General features: G+C 40.1%; 1 protein-coding gene and 1 non-coding gene across 12 annotated transcripts in view; both read left to right on the top strand.

Moving 5' to 3' along the window:
• The window catches only part of TNRC6A (trinucleotide repeat containing adaptor 6A), a 98,805-nt gene that overhangs the window by 26,280 nt on the left and 53,744 nt on the right, over nucleotides 1-18,781 (top strand). For 10 of the 11 annotated variants that reach the window (XM_078440506.2, XM_078440511.2, XM_078440508.2 and 7 more), the window contains one exon: nucleotides 5,872-5,893. The exons of the other annotated variant lie outside the window; for it this stretch is intronic. In XM_078440506.2, the coding sequence (XP_078296632.1) occupies nucleotides 5,872-5,893 (22 nt within the window). The remainder of the gene's footprint in view (nucleotides 1-5,871; nucleotides 5,894-18,781) is intronic. 11 annotated transcript variants of the gene reach the window in all.
• On the top strand, nucleotides 2,283-2,367 carry TRNAH-GUG (transfer RNA histidin (anticodon GUG)). Its single transcript has one exon. It is a non-coding gene; the product is annotated as a tRNA-His (tRNA).

The raw sequence follows: 18,781 nt of genomic DNA, 5'->3' as shown, positions 1-18,781 counted from the left end.
AAAAACAAAACAAAGAAGAATCCCAAGTTGGCACATGTACAGTCCATATGAAAGAATGTGAGTCACAAGACTTTTCAGACAGGTTTCCTCAAGCTTGCTTTTTGTCTGTAGAAGGAGCCAGCAGGTGTATGCAGGTAGGTGGCAGACAGCTACATAAGCCAGGTAGGCAGGCCCATTTATATAAATGTTGGAACATAAACTCACCACAGTAAAAACCATCTGCCTGTTTTATGTAATCTATGCAAATGTTAAAAAAAAAACCTATATGTTTTTATTTCTGAAAAAGTCTTCAGATACTATCTGTTCTGATCCATTCATTACAAATAGAAGGAGCCCAAGCATTAAAGTGAGTTAAGTGGCCAACCATGGTTTTGTCAGGATAACAGAACTAGGAATAGGATGGGAAGCTGCTTAATCCCCCAGCTGGCACTTTTCCAGAACTAGGTGCCATGGTGTTATCTTTCATCTTTTTAATTTAATTTTTATTTTTTTTAAATATTTTTGAGAGAGAGAGCGAACCACCAGGGGGGGCAGAGAAAGAGAAAGAATTCCAAGCAGGCTCCACTGAGTGTGGAGCCTGACACAGGGCTCCATCCCACCACCCTGGGATCATGACCTGAACTAAGTGAAGAGTCGGACCCCCAACCGCGCCACCCATGTGCCCCTATCCTTTTTACTTTTTAAAGATTTTATTTTCAGGTAATCTTTACACCCCATGTGGGGCTTGAACTCTGAGATCCAGAGTCACAGGCTCTTCCGACTGAGCCAGCCAGGCATCTGTATCCTTCATGCTTCTTGCTTCCCCCCCCCGCCTCCGAACCTAAAGGTGAACTTTAAAGCTGCAAATAATATATTGTGATAATCTCTGTAAGGCATTTAACAGGCCTGTATGCCATGCATACAGAAACAGTCCCTAATAGTCACTATAGTATTTTTAAGGAATTCTGATCACAGGTTATTTTCTATTTTTAAATTTTTTTAATTTTACTTAATTAAAAATTTTTTTAATGTTTATTCATTTTTGAGAGAGACAGAGCATGAGCAGAGGAAGGGCAGAGAGAGAGGGAGACACACAATCCGAAGCAGGCTCTGCACTATCAGTGCGGAGTCTGATGCAAGGCTTGAACCCACAAACTGAGATCCTGCCTTGAGCTGAAACCAAGGTTGGATGCTTAGCCGACTGAGCCACCCAGGTGCCCTGGTTATTTTCTATTTTAAATTTAAAAAAACAAAAAACAAAAAAAAACCCCAGTGACCTAACTCATTATGTAAATTATTAGACACCAACATGGCTCACCGTAATATCTTTACTATGGTAGTTTTTAAAATTTTATCTTCTTCAATATAAATTTAAGTATTTAACTTCCTCTTTAAAGAAATGTTACACAAAGATTACATGCTTCTTATATTTCAGCCTCAGTACATCTCTCACAATGAAGGTCCATGTCTGGATGTCTTTATTTTTGATTTTGTTTTTTGAAAATATTTCTATTTCATATCTAAGAATCATGGCTGTTTACTTATCTTTTAATTCTAAGGCTTAGGAAATAATTTGATATTCCACGGGAATGTAGTTTCTGTGCTTAAACGGGGTAGTAGGCAGGCTCAGAATGGAGTCGCTCAAGCAATTAAAAGGCGAGGGCGGGGGGGGGGGGGGGGCAACCGTGGTAGCAGTAGGTTGGATTTATCTCCAGGTTTTGTTTTTAGAAGAAATTTCTAGAAGGAATCTTGAGAGAAATGTAGGGAGGAGGGAAAAGGAGGTTGAGAAATAGGTTAATTATAGAGGGATAATTTGGTATAACCTTTAAGCATGTAATTGTAGTTCCTAGAAAGCACTTAAGAATTGAGGGGCCGGAGGGAAGCAACAGTACAAATTGGGACCTTTTACTGTTGAGATTGTTTTAAAGCCTGTTGAACACAGACCGTTGAGTATTTTTGTTACTGTGTTAAGAGCTGTGAGGATTTTTCTAGGCTTTGTGGATTTAAATGTACTCAGTTTGAATTTAAGCGGGACTTACATCGTAGAAAACTTCCAATTTTTATTCCCCTTTTTTGGAGATTTAAGTATTAATCGCCATGTCTCCTGAAGACCATTTTGTTCTGAGACTAGGGATCATGTTCAGCAGTGTAAGTAACATTTTCTCAGCAGCCTGGGCAGTAACATAAGCAGGCCTGGAGTGCTGCAGTCATCCAGGGAGGTCAGGTGTTCTCTTCCAGTCCTGCCTGTTTCACCTTGCTGGTCTCCAGTCATTTTTTTTTTTTTTTTTAAACACTTTGGGGGCGCCTGGGTGGCTCAGTCGGTTGAGCGCCTGACTGTGGCTCAGGTCACGATCTCACGGTTCGCGGGTTCGAGCCCTGCGTCGGGCTCTGTGCTGACAGCTCAGAGCCTGGAGCCTACTTCAGATTCTGTGTCTCCCCCTCTCTCTGACTCTTCCTTGCTCACAGTTTGTCTTGATCTCTCTCTCAAAAATAAATAAAAACATTAAAAAAATTTTTAAAAAGCCACTTTGTATGCATCTAGCCTTGAAGGCTAGACTGAGTGCTGCTTGCTAAGAAATCCTAGAAAAGTTTTCTGAGCCCTGATTATCTCATTTAAAATAGGTGATTTCAAGCATCAGTTCTTTATTCCTAAGGTTCCTTTTTGTTTTTTTAAGATTTTATTTTATATTTACGTTTGTTTGTGAGAGAGAGAGAACAGGGGAGGAGGGGCAGAGACAGGAAGAGAGAATCCAAAGCAGGCTCCACACTGTCAGATCAGCGCCCGACATGGGGCTCTATCTAACTCACCAATTGTGAGATGGTGACCTGAGCTGAAGTTGGACACTTAACCATCTGAGCCACCCAGGTGCCCCTAAGGGTTAAGTAATCACTACATCCAACGTGGGGCTCAGACTCATAACCCCGAGACGAAGAGTCACATGTTCCAATGACTGAGCCAGCCAGGTGCCCCCCTAATGTTAGTTTCTAATACCTGGCACTGTATTAGATACTGTAGATGATTAAGAGAAAATAAACAGGGACTTGGGAACCTGGAGTGTTTGAGTTGGGCCTTTTCCCGGCATGAAAGGATTGAGCCACTGCCACCGGCAGGTGTGGCTGGTGACGGGCGGGCAGAGACAGCAGCAGCTGCTAATACCCACTGAAAGCTTCCTGCCTGCGAGGCGCTGTCCTAAGCTCTTTTTTCCCCTCTGAGCTCTTCATGAGTTAGATCCTTTTAGTCTCACAACAGCTCTGGGGTAGGTGTTTTTGTTCTGCCCTTATAGATGAGGAAACTGAGCTTTACGGAAGCTAATTAATTTTGATCCAGGTCACGTAGTGTTAAGTGGTGGACCCAGGATTGAGAGTCTGGCTTCAGACACTGAGCTCTTAGCCGCTCAAGTCTGCTTAGGGATGCAGGGGTGGGGACAACTGGTGCAGAGCCTGACAGAAACAGAGAGCCTGGCGTGTGGTGTGTCTGCCACCTGTCCGATACCTTTATGAAGTGAGGCAGTTGAGGTAATTGCTTGTCGAATCACAGTTCACGTTTGTTTTTTGAAGTAAGCTCTGCGCCCAACGTGGGACTCAAACTCACAGCCCTGAGATCAAGATTCCTGTGCTGTACCAACTGAGCCAGCCAGGTGCTCCTGTTTTTGTGTTTTTAAGGGAAAAATATTCAATATGGAAGTAATTTTGCTTCTAGATTTGACAGAAGCCTTTAATTCTGTCCTACAGTGATACCTCACATTTGAATAGTGTTGTAAAAAAAAAATCTTTTATATTGTACTTAGGCCTCATAATAGCCCTGAAAGGTAGGCAGTCCAGTCTCCCCTGCCCTCCTCCCCCACCCCATTTCAAGAATTAGGAAACCGAGGCCCAGAGGGTTTAAATTACAAGGTCATGTAAAAGTAAAAAAGAAATGTTGAAGTTAATTTTAATATATTTTATGTAACCAAATATATCCAAAATATGACTGTTATTAATGAGATATTTTTACCTTTTTTAAATACTAAAAAATAGAAATCTGGTATTTTACACATCGGTTTGGACTAGCTTTATTTCACGGGTCAGCCACATGTGGACAGTGGCTACCATTTTGAACAGTGCGGACAACTCTTAAAATTACTGATCCCATTTGGGAAATTCTCTTTAATAGTCTGAGTAATACGCTAGGTCCCTGGACCACATGTCGGTTCAGTTGCCTCCTAATCTGTTAGGCGCTCTTGGGTTCTATTATTCCCGTCCCTTTACTGTGGTAGTCAGCGTCCTGATGGGCAGACACCTTTGGATGTCTTCTTGGTGCCTTCTCTGTAGATGACAGAATACTGAATGAGGTTGGCTGTTCTGAAGCAACTTGGAGTCGTTTTTCCGGAGGAGTTGGAGAGTACACATCCTTTATGTTAAGGCCTATAAGAGCAACGCTGGCTGTCTGTCTTGGGATTTAGTAATGTGGTCGTGGCTTCCATAACTTAGTTTCCTTTGGAAGTGAACTGTGGAAGAGACCAGGAGAGTTTTTTGGTTTTTTTTTTTTTTTTTAAGTTTAGGATGTAAAATAATTTTTGTGCTATAATGTTTTGGCTTCAGAAAATTAGGTATCTTATTGTTTGACACGGTACGGTACTTGTCATAAACTATTCATATACCAAGTTCTCTCTAATAAGACTGTTTTTCTACCATCAAATTTTAAAACAATGTCTCCAGAAATAAAGGGTTCAAGCTAGTTGACTGGTCTTTTGCCATTTTGTCCTTCCATCGGTTTTTTGTTTTTTGTTTTTTGTTTTTTGTTTTTTTAATTTTTGATCCATATAGAGTAAAAGATGGGCCTCCATTATTTGCCACAGCATTAGTGCTCTAAAGCTTGGTAAAGTAGCTCACTGGCCACACTGACTCTGCCTCTCCAGGGGAAGATTGTTCAGTGTGGCTTCAGGAGTAGGGTAATTGCCATGTAGTCCTTTACCACCTAGTTCTATAATGATCTAATTCAAAAAATGATATTTCTAATGACAGTAGTTTCATATGACTAAGCAAAATTATCATGCCCCATGGCACTTAAGGAAAGCCTTGTCTTTATTTTGGAAGAATTCCTGGTTCTTCAGCTACTAATTATTTGGTCTTTCCTCACCTCCCTGCCTCTCCTCGTGTCTTTTATTTTTAGGACTCCCATGCAATTGATCTTAATTAAAAAGTTGATTTTCGCTTGTGGCCTCTGTCTGTAATCACTTCTTTCTTTTGGGGGCCCTTGAAGTTGGAGTCACAAGCCCTTGCTCCTCATGAGGAGACCTCAGGGTGTGCGATGGGGCAGGCACGGAAAGACGGGCTTTGTGGCAGTTCAGCTTCTGAACACAGTGATCTTACTGAATTGTCGGGTGTGTCAGAAGCGACAGATATGTTTGATATATTTTCTCCCACTAAGAAATACTTAAAAGTTAACCATGTTTAACCTAACCTCAGCTTTTCTTCCAGAAAACTTAATCCATCTTTTATCATTTGAAAGAAGAGTTTTTGAAGCCATTTAAACATACGCAAAATTCAGTAGATCCACGAAATGTTAAAGGTGACAGTTACATAAAAATCATTTAAAAACTAAATAATGAGAACAGTGCAGTCCCTTTTTTTTTATTTACTATCATACAATGATGTCTTCTGCTATGTATCTAAAAGAAACATTTCAAAATTTTTTATTACTAAACATTGTGTCAGAGACAATGGGGCACATCTGTGGGAAAAGCATGCTTTCTTTGCATATCTTTTCCTATGCAGTTCATCTGAGTGACAAATTCCTTAATAAAAGTGTATATGTCTTATGTAATAGTAATATATGAACATTTTATCATAACAATCCATTTCTTTCAGTTTCATATTTACATTGTTTTTTGTTTGTTTGTTTGTTTTTAGGCCACTGAACAAAAAATCAAAGGTACGTTGTTTAAAGCTATTTTTTATCCTTTTTTTTTTTTTCATAAAGGTTGTTGATATGCATTTTTATTAACCCCCAGGATGGGAGAGTGAAGAGCATGAAAGAAGAGAGGGGTGGGGACAGACTTCTTCAGTGACGTCCTTTGGGGTTAATGGTTACCGTGGTCTAGATTGCCACTTTTAAAATATACTGCCTCGAGACCTACCTTACAACTGTCTCCTAGGTTGAACACCACTTCCTAACATACTCCCTTGATTTGAGTCTTTGAGCACATGTACCTTCCCTTCAGTTTTCCATTTAAAAGTCTTCTTGTCTGGGGTTACCTCTGAGACTCTCGCCTCGTCCCTTGCTTTATTCCTTGGTCTCTGTGTACAGTTGTCCCCAGCTCCTTCCTAGAGGCAGACGATGATGCCCGCTCTCCATTTAATTACTAAGAATAGCGGATTGCTAACCTCATGGTTATTTTGCTAGGTTGAACAGCTCCCGGTACATGTCAAGCAAAAGCCTTCGGGGTGGTAAGGAGGCAGGATCCTAATTCCTCTCAGATCCTGAATCAGGAATTTTTTGCCCTCCCGGGAGTTGACTGCCTGGTAATGAAAGGTGTAGGGCTCTCAGATGCTGAACTTGTTCGAAGATTCTGAGTTTTTACTTTTAGCTGTATCAGAAGTATATCCTCTACATTTGGTTGAGATACGCAGCCAGTACCTCCTGTTTTTATTTGAGGTCAGCATTCGTTAAGGTAACATTTATTAGGAGCAGGTGTGTAAGAGTGAATAAGAACAGTCTTAGCTTACATTTTACTAGAGAAAGTGGCAGTAGAAGGACATACCTATACATACGATAGTATGAGGTGATTGGCTTCAAGTAAAAATGTTGATGTTGTCCTGGATGCAGAGGAGTGACAGTTAGCTTCTTTAACACAGGACAGGAAGGCGCGGGGAGGAGGGCGGGGGGGGGGGGGGGGGGGCGCGGGTAAGGAAAATCTCCTTGAGGTGATGGATCTTAAAAGATGAAACAGCCAAACCCAAGAAAGAAGGAAATGACAGAGGGGATCAGCATGATTGAAAGTACAGAGACAAGAAATAATGTGATGATACTGTCAATGGACATCCCTAGAGCACCAAATGCCCAGCAGTAAGTAGGTAGAGGGTAGAAGGGTTTTTCTGAAGGGATAGGCAGGAGTTAGGTCAATGGAGGCCTTACATGCTCTGTGGACCCAGGAGCCTGGACGTGCATTTTATACACAGGAGCCATGGAAGAATTTAAGCAGAAGAGTGACATGGTTTGTTTTTTTGTTCTTTTTTGAAAGCTGTCAGTCATTGTGCATGGAAAGTCTTGGCTGGAAGATGGAGCTAAGAGAAGCAAGGCGCTTTGGGCAGAGGAAGCAGGTGGACAAGAAGAGGGAGTATTCAGAGAATAAGTGTGGGAGTGTTGGGGGAAGTGACAGAATATAGACCTGGAGGTAGGGGGAAATCGTAGGGCTTCCTGCTGGTTAGAGAGCGGAGAGCCAGCCCTGGCAACGTGTGGAATGGTTGAATCACTGTATTATGTACACCGAAAGCTAACATAACACTGTGTGTTAACGGTACTGGAATTAAAGTGAATAAAAATAAGTAAACTACTGATTTGAGTCTTAAAAAAGAGAGAGTGGAGAGCCAGCAAAGATCATGGTCATAAGCTATGCTTCAGGAATGTTTCTTTGTCAGTGGCGTCTAGTGTCACCAATAGAAACAGTACCAGGGAGGGAAGAGGAGGAGCAGACAGGGTAAAGATGATTTGAACTGAGGTCTTGGCAGCAGGGGTACAAGATGGATGAAAGATGTGTGAGGTATAGAATTCGTAGGATTGCAGCTGGTGAGATCAGAGGGGGAATTGAGGGTGACATTGTGGCTTTGAACCTGGATATGTGAGAAAGTTACAGGGGTGTGGAATGATACAGGGGGGTGAGCATTTCCAAATTAATGTAGTAGGAACATGACCAAATTCATCTTCTTCACGCTCTGCTTTCCTCACACCCCTTCCCTCTGTAGGGATGTTACGTTGTCCCTTTGCCCTGCTTCAAGGCCAGACTTCTCTGCTTGGCTTTCAAGGCCCTCTTTGATCTGACCTCCCATGATCTAACCAGGCTGTTTGCCCCTCACTCCTTTATACTTGGCAGAGCATTCTTCTCTCTTTCATGTTCATCCCTGTTTCTGTTTCTTTTTGATCCAACTCCTCGGCCAAGGAGGCCCTTTCAATGTTTCCAGACTCTCAGAGCTCATCGTCTGCCAGATCGCTCCAGTGGCCATTGGTCCTCCCTTCCCGATTTCTTAGGCTATTATGATGTATCTTACTTTGGGGCACATGGTTATAGTCCATCTTAGATTTTTGCCTGACCCAGGGGTGTACATCTATACTTAAAATATGAATATATTTGAATCTTCTAGATTTTAGACTTTGCACAATTCTGAGAATGTTAGGCTATGAAACTCTTCAAGGTGCATTATGTTGTTTTGCCAGCGTTTTACTCGTTTTACCCTTCTTCTGATGGCATCTCCCTTCATAATTGGTCACGATTATTCTCGTTTATGAAAATGTATTGTTTATATTTGTGCTGTGTATAATATCTGTGAGGTGTTTGTGATTTGGGATTCGTGGTGTTTAGAGATTACAGACTGGAGGCTTGTGGGACAGTTTTGGCACACACGGTTGTTATTGTTTATTAAACTTTTGATTTTGGAATAATTGATGCTATATAGAAAAGTTGAAAAGGTAGTAGAGTTCCCATATGCACCCCACCCAGTTTTTCCATGATTCACATCTTGTATTTCTGTGACACCTTTGTCAAAACTAAGAAACTGATGTGGGTATTAACAGAACTCTAGACTTTATTGAGATTTCACTGTTTCTTCCATTAACTTCTTTCTCTTCTAAGATCCTGTGCAAGATACACAAATGCATTTAGTTGTCCTGTTTCCTCAGTCTCCTCTGGTCTCCACACAGTATTTTTATTATCCTTTAAAATTTTGATTGCCAACCTTTAAAAATCAGGAGAATCCACATAATCCAGAATATACTGTCAGCAGCATTTTTTGTCTTTCCATATTAGAGTCTGTATCAGGCCCAGGTTGAGTTATTTGTGGCTATCACATACTTGACAGAAATGTGACAGAGGGCTGTGGGGAAGAAAGCTGTGACCAAGGAACTGAATTTTAAATTTGATTAGGTCGCATAGCTCTAGAGCCTTCTTGATTGTCAAGAATCAAGATCTTAGTGTTCAGACTGAGCATTACCAGTTTGGCTGTAGCACCCTCTAGAGAGTTCTGACTTTAACGAGCTGTTCTTTCTAAGGCTACTGCCATTTCTGGTTAAATAACACTCATGTTGCTTTCACCCTGTGGTGAGACCGTTTATATAAAAGTTGGGTTTTTGTAAAGTATCATAAATTAAATTCTTGACCAGCTTTGTTACATGAAGACAAGTAGGTGTTTATTTCTGGGTGCAGTGGATTCATAACTCATCGGATAAAAATGTGAGCCAACATAATGCGAGACATAATGAAATTCTTGAAAGTTTTATTCTCACCTTGTGACTTGAACTTTTTTGAAAAACTGTAAGGAGCATGAATATTTGAATGTTTGAATATTTGAAATGTCTTTTAAAAATATGTGAGTTTCTCCTTCAAACAACAAGGGAGTCAAATGCTGAAAAATTTAGGGTGAGGTATGCGAATAGATGGATAAGTTTTAAGAATGCCCTGTGGCCTACATAATGTAAAGGCAGGGAAGGAGTTAATATTCCCCTGCTTCACGACACCCTTGGGAACTTGAGTAAGAAAAGTAATTTTTTAAAAGCAGCTTTTCAGCTCTGACACTGGCTTGTTTTGAAAACATGCTGATTATATATTCCTTGTAAAAGAATAAACACTGTTAATTTTTGACAGCTAACCTCTCCTCTTGCCTCCCTCCCTCCCTCCCTCCTCCCTTTCCCTCCCCTCCTCCTCCTCCTCCTCCTCCTCCTCCTCCTTCTTCTTTCTCTCTCTCTCACCATCTCTCTCACCAGTGCTTTCTTCAGGTGATTTTTATAAGCAAGTTATATTCCAGAGAGTAACAAACCTCAGAGCTCTGAAAAGGAGATGAAGGGAGGCTGGGATGGAAGCAGTAATGGAAAATAGTAGATAATGATTTTTTTGTTTGCTGGTGTTCACATAGGGAAGCATAGTTTATTGCTGCTGTTCTCTTTCTGGATTAACTAAAAACTCTTAATGAAAATTGGATCAACATTTAAAACACATTTTTGTTCCTTGCCACATTTGGAAGCCTTTGTTCTTGCTCAGTCACTCCCCCCCCCCCCCCGCCCCTTCTTACTCAATTCTAGCCTTAGAGGATTTTTTTTTTTTTAATCAAACACATTTTCATTGCTTAAAACTTCATTGCTCCTAGAGAATGATCAAAATATTCAAGACCTATTAAATTGACTACATGTCAAGTCATATTGGAGACACCATAATAGCTAAGTTGGAGCACCTACTGTGTGTCGGGCACTGCTTTATATTTACTTCATTTAACCAAGGGAAATATTCTGAATATTTAATCACTAATAATGAGTGGTCACCAGTGATTCAGAACACATACTGGAGCAGTGTCCTAAAAGCTTCATGTGCTAAGAGTAATCTTTAGCTATTGAATTTGGGGAGATGTGTGGGACCCAGGGGAGGGGCCAGGGTAGCAGGCTGGGAACTCTGAGTCTTTGTGAAGTAGGATGTTGAAAAACTAATATGGAAGTAGGGCTTTATCAGTGTGTGTGCACAATGTTAAGTCTGCATTTACTCCCTTCAGCAGCCCTATGAAAGTAGATAGTATTGTCACCGCTTAGAAGTGAAATTGAGGCCAAGAAAAGTAACTTGCCTATTGGTTATGCAGCTGTTGAGTGTCTGAGCCCGGGTTTGAGGACTGACTCTACTGGGCTCTACTGCTGCTTTTTCTTTGAAAACAGCCCTGTATTTACATGGGAGACAAAACAGGAAGGCTACGCTCTTGCCCATGCTTTAATAATATTCAGTGAATAAACCAAATAAATGCATGTTTTAATGTTTATTTTTTTTATTTTTTATTTTTGAGGAGGGGAGAGAGAACAAGTGAGGGAGGGGCAGAGAGAATGGAATCTGAAGCAGGCTCCGGGCTCCAGGCTCCAAGCTCCAAGCCGGCAGCACAGAGCCTGGCGCGGGGCTCGAATTCATGAACCGGGAGATTGTGACCTGAGCCCAAGTCAGATGCTTAACCAGCTGAGCCACCCAGGTGCCCCTTAAGTTTATTTATTTATTTTTGAGAGACAGAGAGCGAGCGTGAGCGCGATTAGGGGAGGGGCAGAGAGAGAGGGAGAGAGAGAATCCCGAGCAGGCTCCAGGCTCTGAGCTGTCAGCACAGACCCCAGTGCAGGGCTCAAACCCACCAACTGTGAAATCATGACCTGAGCTGAAGTTGGATGCATAACCGACTGAGCCACCCGGGCACCCCTAAAGCATGTTTTGAAAATATTCCGGAGAGATCTTTTAACAGGTTTTTATGGTATTTCCCTGAGCACAGAGAAATAAATAAAAACTTGTTATCACCAGCATAATTTCATGAATCGGGAAGGATCTGACAATTGCAGTGTATAAAGTGGTTGGCTTTTCAAGAATCACTAGAGAAAGCTCTGAAATTGTTTACTTCATCTCTGTTGATGAAAAAAAATGGGAGTTTTGAGGACCAAGTAAGAAGCCAATTTTCTAAAAGCTTTCACCGTGTGTCAGACTTCCACACAGTGAAAATGAATGAATCCCTTTTTGGTACAAAACCTGACTTCTACTAATTAAGCTTGGAATGCCTTGCTCCAGCTCCTTAATTAAGGAGGATGTAAAGAGACTCTGACCAAAAAACCGCAGAGCCTCCATGTCACGCACTCTTCAGAAGGATGGAGAAGTGTATTCTGAAGAGTCCCTTCTTTTTAGTATGCTCTTTGACTGGTGAAGCTGACACAGTTTAGCTTTGGGAATATGATGGAAATGACTCAATTTCAGCCCAAGGAAGAAAAGTGTGTAATTTGTTCCCTTCTCATTAATAAATAAAGCACTTCTTTGCTTTTTCTTTTAATCGTCACTGCCAGTGTCAGCTATGTCTCACAACCTTTGGGAAACAAAGATAAATGCAAAATAATTGTGCGGTAACCCATTTTCCCAAAGTTAGGATCCATAAAGTGTCATTGTTTTGTTGTTGTTGTTGTTGTTGTTGTTCATTTAACGTTCGTGAAGTATTTATTGTGTCTGATCCCGTCTCGTGTACTGTTGTCAGTGTTGTTCATGACAAAACCAACTTCAAGTCCTTGTCCCCCTGTGTTCCCATTCTCATCTTTGTGTTAGTGCAGATATAGGTAAATATATTTATATTTAGGTAAATATATTTACCTGTGGTCTCGGCTTATTCCTTCAGAAGGTCTTAAGTTTTTCAGTCACAGTCCTGTGATACTGAAATTCAGGAACTTGGTGGCTTGGCCAAGAATTCCTGTGCTGCATAGATTTTCAGAGGAGAAGCTGAGACCCAAAAAGATGTGACTCAAAGTGTGTTGCCTGACCTGATCACATAGTGGCTCATGTGGAAATGGTATTGGTGGGGCTGTGTTAAGGTAAACAGCAGTGGCCACCCCCCAGCTGAAGCTGACAGTCCCAGAGAGTCTGGTTGTGCAGCCGCTGAGGTGCTCCTCCCCTCAGCACACCTGTGACTCTTTGTCACACAGGTTGGGAAGTTCTGTTAGAATTGGGGCTTTCATGCAGTGTCCCCCCCCCCCCCCCCCCCCCCACATAGTATAACACGACTTCTATGTTATAGGCAGGTATTAAGTCATAGAGACAGACCAGGTTCTGATCCCAGATGTGCCGTCTTGGTAACTTTTTGAAGGCAAATATGTGCTGACCTCTTTGAAGAAGAAGCAGGTTTCCTGCTGGTGAAGAATTTACTGATGGCAAAGGTGTTTCTTCTCATGGGAGGTGTCTTTGAGCTTTGTAAGTAACTCTGTTTGTAGCTCTGCACTAACTGGAAGGGGAAAATTCTGCTTCCCAGGGAAATAGTAAAATTACTCTGTTTAGGTATATCAAAGCCACCATTTTTCCTTTCCTCCTGTTGAGAAGGAGAAATGATTTATATACGTTTATACATGTAAATCTACATTTATGTGATCAATGAGGTAATGACACTTAAGGACCCCTTTTTGCTTGTAAGGTAAGGAACATTTTATTTCTAGCCAATGTAGATATGTTTGCTTATAAATGCCAGTAAATTATTAAAATAAGTAGAAATGAAAGATTTTGTAACTTTAGAGATCTGTGATGAGGCTGGGGCAGGACAAAGACAGGAAATAGGAGAGAAGCAGAGATCCGTGCAGTCAGCAGGCAAACTGTTGTTGGAAAGTAGATTCAGTGGCCAATGATCCCATAGCTGTTGGGGAGCTTGTGGGAGTATCCTGAGGTTGTGTCCTACCCTGAGATTCTGCCTTGGCAACAGTTAGGTCTTCAGTTTCAAAGGAAACAAACCCGGAGTCCTCTGGTTTAAATTTTGGAGAAGTCAGGAGAGATTAGCAAGAATAGCTTTATCAGCTATGACCAGGTAAGAGAAAGCTCCAGACTAGCAAATAACACAGCATAGGTCGTAATTTCCACTTTTATGTTCTTCATTTAGTTCTACTAAGAGTAGTAGCTGTGTTTCAGAATGCGTACTGAGTGCGAGCGCGCTCAGTGTTGTAGTCTTAGTGAAAACGCACTTAATAAAATCGTGCATAAAGACAGCATTTGGCCTGAAGCAGAGAGTATTGAATCTTCTACTGAAGATGATAATCTTGGAATTCTAGCGTAAACACAGCATAGTGTTAAAAGTCCAGGCTTCTGAGTCAGATAGCATTCGATTTGAATATCGCCTTTGTATTCTTATTTCTGTGACCTTGGGCACGTTTCTCAACCCCTAAGCCTCAATTTGACTTGGTTAAAAAGAGATAATCCAGGCTACTTGATATTGTGGAAATGAAATCATATAGAACATAAATCACTGGGCCAGAGGTTAGTAAATGCTAAATATAGACATCTTATGATAGAAATTTTTGATTTGCAGCTTTTAGAGTGGCTAAGCCCTAATCAGTGATTTCCGTATTTTCAGAGAGTTTGATTTTGCTCTTATAAGTAAGAGGAAACTTACTTTATACTAGGAGAAACATTGGTTTGGGGGTCCAGTTTGGTTTCACATTTCAGCTCTGCCATTTAGTAGATGTTGGATCATGGGCAGCCTTCTTCTAAGCCTTAGTTGCCTCATCTGTAAAAATGGAAATACAATTTCAAGTTTATAGAATCCTGAAGATAGATACCAGCTATATTGTCTGGCATCCAGCTGATACTTGGTAAGTTTTAATTACCACCACTGTGGTTGTGCAGTGTCCTGGCAGTCTCTCAGTCTCCAGAAACCGCATACAGTGTCCAGGTCAGTTCAGGGCTTTCCCTCACCCAGACGATGATTTGCTTTTTCCTCTCGCTAAAGTAGGGCCCAACCCAGCTTGGGTGAATCACAGGGCAGCGTCTCTGCCATAGTGCAAGGAGTATGTCTTGCAGCATTAAAATGGGCCATAGCATCTTTATAAATTTGGCAGGCCAAAATTAGTATTTTATTGCTTTGATTTACATTTGCTTATTGGTAAAATGGAATATCATATGTTTAATCACTTGTACTTTTTTCATCTTATGAATTACCCATTCTTGTTTGTAACCCATTCACCCCTTGGGCCTAGAGCTTTTGTTATCAGCTTGCACGAGCTGTTTGTATAATACGCTTATTAGCATTCTGTCTGATATATTTGATGGAAATATTTCCAACATTACAGACTATGTCATATGTTTGAAGTTGTTCTGAGGATGAGATACCAGACAAAAATATCTAAATTTTGCCCAATACTAGATCCCATAAGGGGGTATATGTATGCAGAGGATGTAGAAATATATAGTCAGAAGAAGAAAAGCAAAATTAAATAACTTTTATACTCTTAGCTTGAACTCTGGCCCTAAATTCTAGTGGCTCTGTTGAATATTTCCCTATGTTAGCTTTAGGGGCCTTAAACCAAAACAGTACCTCCTTTCCCTCCCTCTGTTAGGGAAAATTGGGGTAGGCAGTGGGAGGGGAGAGAGAATGGATCCCTTTAACTTATTCCAAAGGACAAATATTTTTCCAGTTTGCCTTTTAATTTGGAATAAACACACACACACCCTTGAAAAAATAAGTTGCACTGCATAATTTCATTGGGTTAAACTCAATCTTTTACTTTTTGATTACTTGACTTTTATAAAGCCTGCTGTTTATCCAGATTTAGAAAAAAATTTGCTTCTTTTCTAAAAGCTTTTAAAAATGCCAGCACTTTATGACATTATTAACTGATTTATCTGAACTTTATTTTTTTCTAATTAAGACAAATCAACTAACCATCCTGTATTTCCTAAATAATTTGTTATCTTCAGTAATTTATGACAATTTCTTTATTGCATAAATTTGGTGACACCCCCCCCCCCCCCTTAATTTTTTTTAAGCTTCAGTGTGTTTGGGACTTTCGTTGTTCCTGCTACTAACTCTTAGTTGAATTGTTAGGTATTTTCTTTTTTTTTGAGTCACAAATGGAACTCAGAAGCTCTCCAGATATTTCTACACTATCTGTCATAACAGTTTTCCAAATTTATTCAGACATGAGAACCACATGCGACATTTGTTTTAAGAAATATAGATTCTGATTTATCTGTGAGGCTAAAGAATCTGTTTTTTTAAACAACTTTCCCTTAACAGCGCTAGTTAAACAAATTTAAGGATCACTTCTAGAATTTAAGTTATGAAAGATACTTAAGGGCAGTCTGACTTGTTTTTTCTTTGAAAGCGTGTACATCTGCCTGAAAACTCTTTCCATCATCCCATTGTTTCGAATCTCACATACTTATAGGACAAGGTTTGATGGATAGATTAACTAAAGATCTTGGAAATACCATGCTGTGAATGTTGTGTGGATATCCTCCAGCTGTTAGAGAAGATCTGTACTCTAGAACAGATTGCTCAGGCATTTTGCTGAAGAGTTGAGGATCGTATGGAGGCAAATCAGCGATGTTTCTCTTTGTGTTAGTAATTTGAGGTGAGAAATGTTTGGGTAGGAAGATCACGTTCCCTGAGGGATTAGAAGTGGGTGCTTCCTAAGACTCGGGAACAGGTATGCTTCCTGTTTCTCTAGGGCATGTGAAGCGAATTACAACCAAATGAGTTCAATTTAATATGTATTTTAAATTCAGTATTTAATTTTGAGTTGTTTATGATGCCGCTTGGGATTTTTCCTTACTTTAGTAACTTTATAACAAATATATTAAGATTTGTTTGCGCCTGTGTAAAATATAAATATAGCTTGTTATAGTTCATATTAGTTTTTAAGTCTTCAACTTCTTAAATAGCCATCTAGTTCAGCCTACTTGCTAAGGATTAACAGAAGCTGATGGATTGGCAGGCATTTAGGTATTTTGTCCAGGTTGACCAGTGGCACTTAACACTGCAGCCATTTGTCCCCAGTGAAAATTCTAGCATTTACATCTGTGTGGATCACCTTAAAAGCCAGACTTGCCCCTTCTGTGCCATTCAGTGCCCTTCAGCACTCCAGAACTCACCAAAGTCAGTATGGGACAGGGAATGTATATTATGCAGGGGAAATATATTATAAATCCTCCAGTGTGTTTATTAATGAGTAAGAGGATTTTTACAGTAGTACAAAGTTTGGCTAAGTTTTAGATAAATTTGATTTGTAGGCTCATCTTAATTCACCAGAACGCTCTTTGCATTGTTTAACCAGCTGGCTGCTGCTTTCCCCTCCTGTCCCTCTTAAAATATAAGCAGATGGAATTTGAGTTATTGTGCCTCAAATACAGGGGAAGTTGGTGAGCTGTACCTCCACAGCAGTTCAGTGACACTGTGCCTTTCTGCATTTCCTGCAGAAAGCTATGGAGTGGGAAAGCAACAGAAGCTGGAAGCTCCTTTCTTTAGAATTTCTTGGTGTAGAGAATTTTCTAATCTGCTTGAAGTTTTTGTCAGGTTTGTGCTTTTTGAAACTCTGTCCCCTGTGACATTGCTGCTGCTGCTGCTGCTGCTGCTAATCAGGAAAACGGGAAGAATTGATTTCACCTGTATGGGTTTGCTTTTCCTCTGATCATGAGGCAGATTCTTTTGAAAACTACCGTATTATTTTAGCACAGCAGCTAGAATAATTGATTTGAGAGTTTAGGCTTAAAGAGATTATAATTACTTACTGGAAACATTAACAGTAGGGAAGAAAGACAAATCTTGTATGTGGTGTTGCCTGATGAGCAGTTACAGTTTAAATATACTAGTTTGTAACATGTTGACTTTTCTTCCAGAAGTTACTTTATTTTGTGGCTTTTAAGAGCATAAAATCATTCTCTGTAATGAAGATTTCAAAGAATGTTTATAGGTGACATTTATTTTTTAAAATACCGTTTGAGCAAAGGTAAGAATTTCTTAACCATCAGGCATTTGGAGTTGAGCCTAATTATTGACAGCTAGAAATGTTAATTTCTGGAAACTCTGGCTTGTTGTCAGTACCTTTTTATCTTGTCAATTACACGTACCCCATACTTGTTTGAGAAGGTAGGGTGTTTTTTCTTATAAAAATAAGAAATACTTAGGACAACCCTGGACTTTTGCTCTTATGTGAGAATGACATTTTCCAGCTGAGGCCCTTTCATGGGTGCTTTTGCCATGTGTCTTCAGAGAGAGCTTGACACTTGTCTTTTCCTGTATGATGACAGGTACTAAGGGTAGGCATGCTTACTTCAGGTAAATTTTTTTTTTAATGTTTTTTATCTATTTTTGAGACAGAGACAGAGCATGAGCAGGGGAGGGGCAGAAAGAGAGGGAGACACAGAATCTGAAGCAGGCTCCAGGCTCCGAGCTGTCAGCACAGAGCCTGACGCGGGCCTGACGCGGGGCTCGAACTCACGGACTGTGAGATCATGACCTGAGCTGAAGTCAGACGCCCAACCGACTGAGCCACCCAGGTGCCCCTTACTTTTAGGTAAATTTAAAGTTTGCCAAAAGAAGTCTTTAAAAGCACTGTGTATTCTATAGATACTTATTAAGTATTATTTTAAACTGGTGATGTCAACTATTTCAATTCTTTTAAGAATTCACACACAAATCCGTATATGGTTTCTGTGTTTTGAAGGTCAATTTAATATTTCATTCTGTTAAAAGTGAAATCATGTCTTAAATGGCATTTTTGTATCCTATGCCTGCTGTTTATGCCAGTATTTCTAGAAGATTCACAATGTAGCCAATATGAAGACTCATACACAAAGCTAAATTATAGACTTTGGAAGGGTAGGACTAAAGGAAGGGCTTGAGGTATTAAGATTTGGTCATTCATGTTTTGGGGAGTTTGGTAAGCAATTCATGATACTGATGGCTGCTTTGTATTTCAACTATTGTTTCTATTAAAGTTGTAGATAGCCAACAGGAAGTTCTCTTATTTACTGTTTTCTGAAATTTATTCAGATGGCATTTAAAATGTTATCTTAAAGATTAAAAGAAATAAATATTCATATAATTTTAATTTGTAATGACTGAGTAAATAAGTAAAAAAAAATTTTTACAAATTTAGAACTTGTATATTTAGGATTTTGGATATTAAATATCTCTTATCTAGTCCTAGTATTTTACTTGAATGTAGGACAATTGCTGTGGGTTTTTTTCCCCCAGTTAATAGACGTTTTTCAGAGCAGCTTCCAGTTTACAGAGTGATAGCATGCTTGTGCATAAGAAATCTCAAAACACATGAAAGTAGCACAAATTAATAATTTAATTG

This window comes from Panthera onca, chromosome E3 (genome assembly GCF_046562875.1).
Source record: "Panthera onca isolate mPanOnc1 chromosome E3, mPanOnc1 haplotype 2, whole genome shotgun sequence".
NCBI lineage: Eukaryota > Metazoa > Chordata > Mammalia > Carnivora > Felidae > Panthera > Panthera onca.
This window is presented reverse-complemented; position numbering and strand designations above follow the sequence as displayed.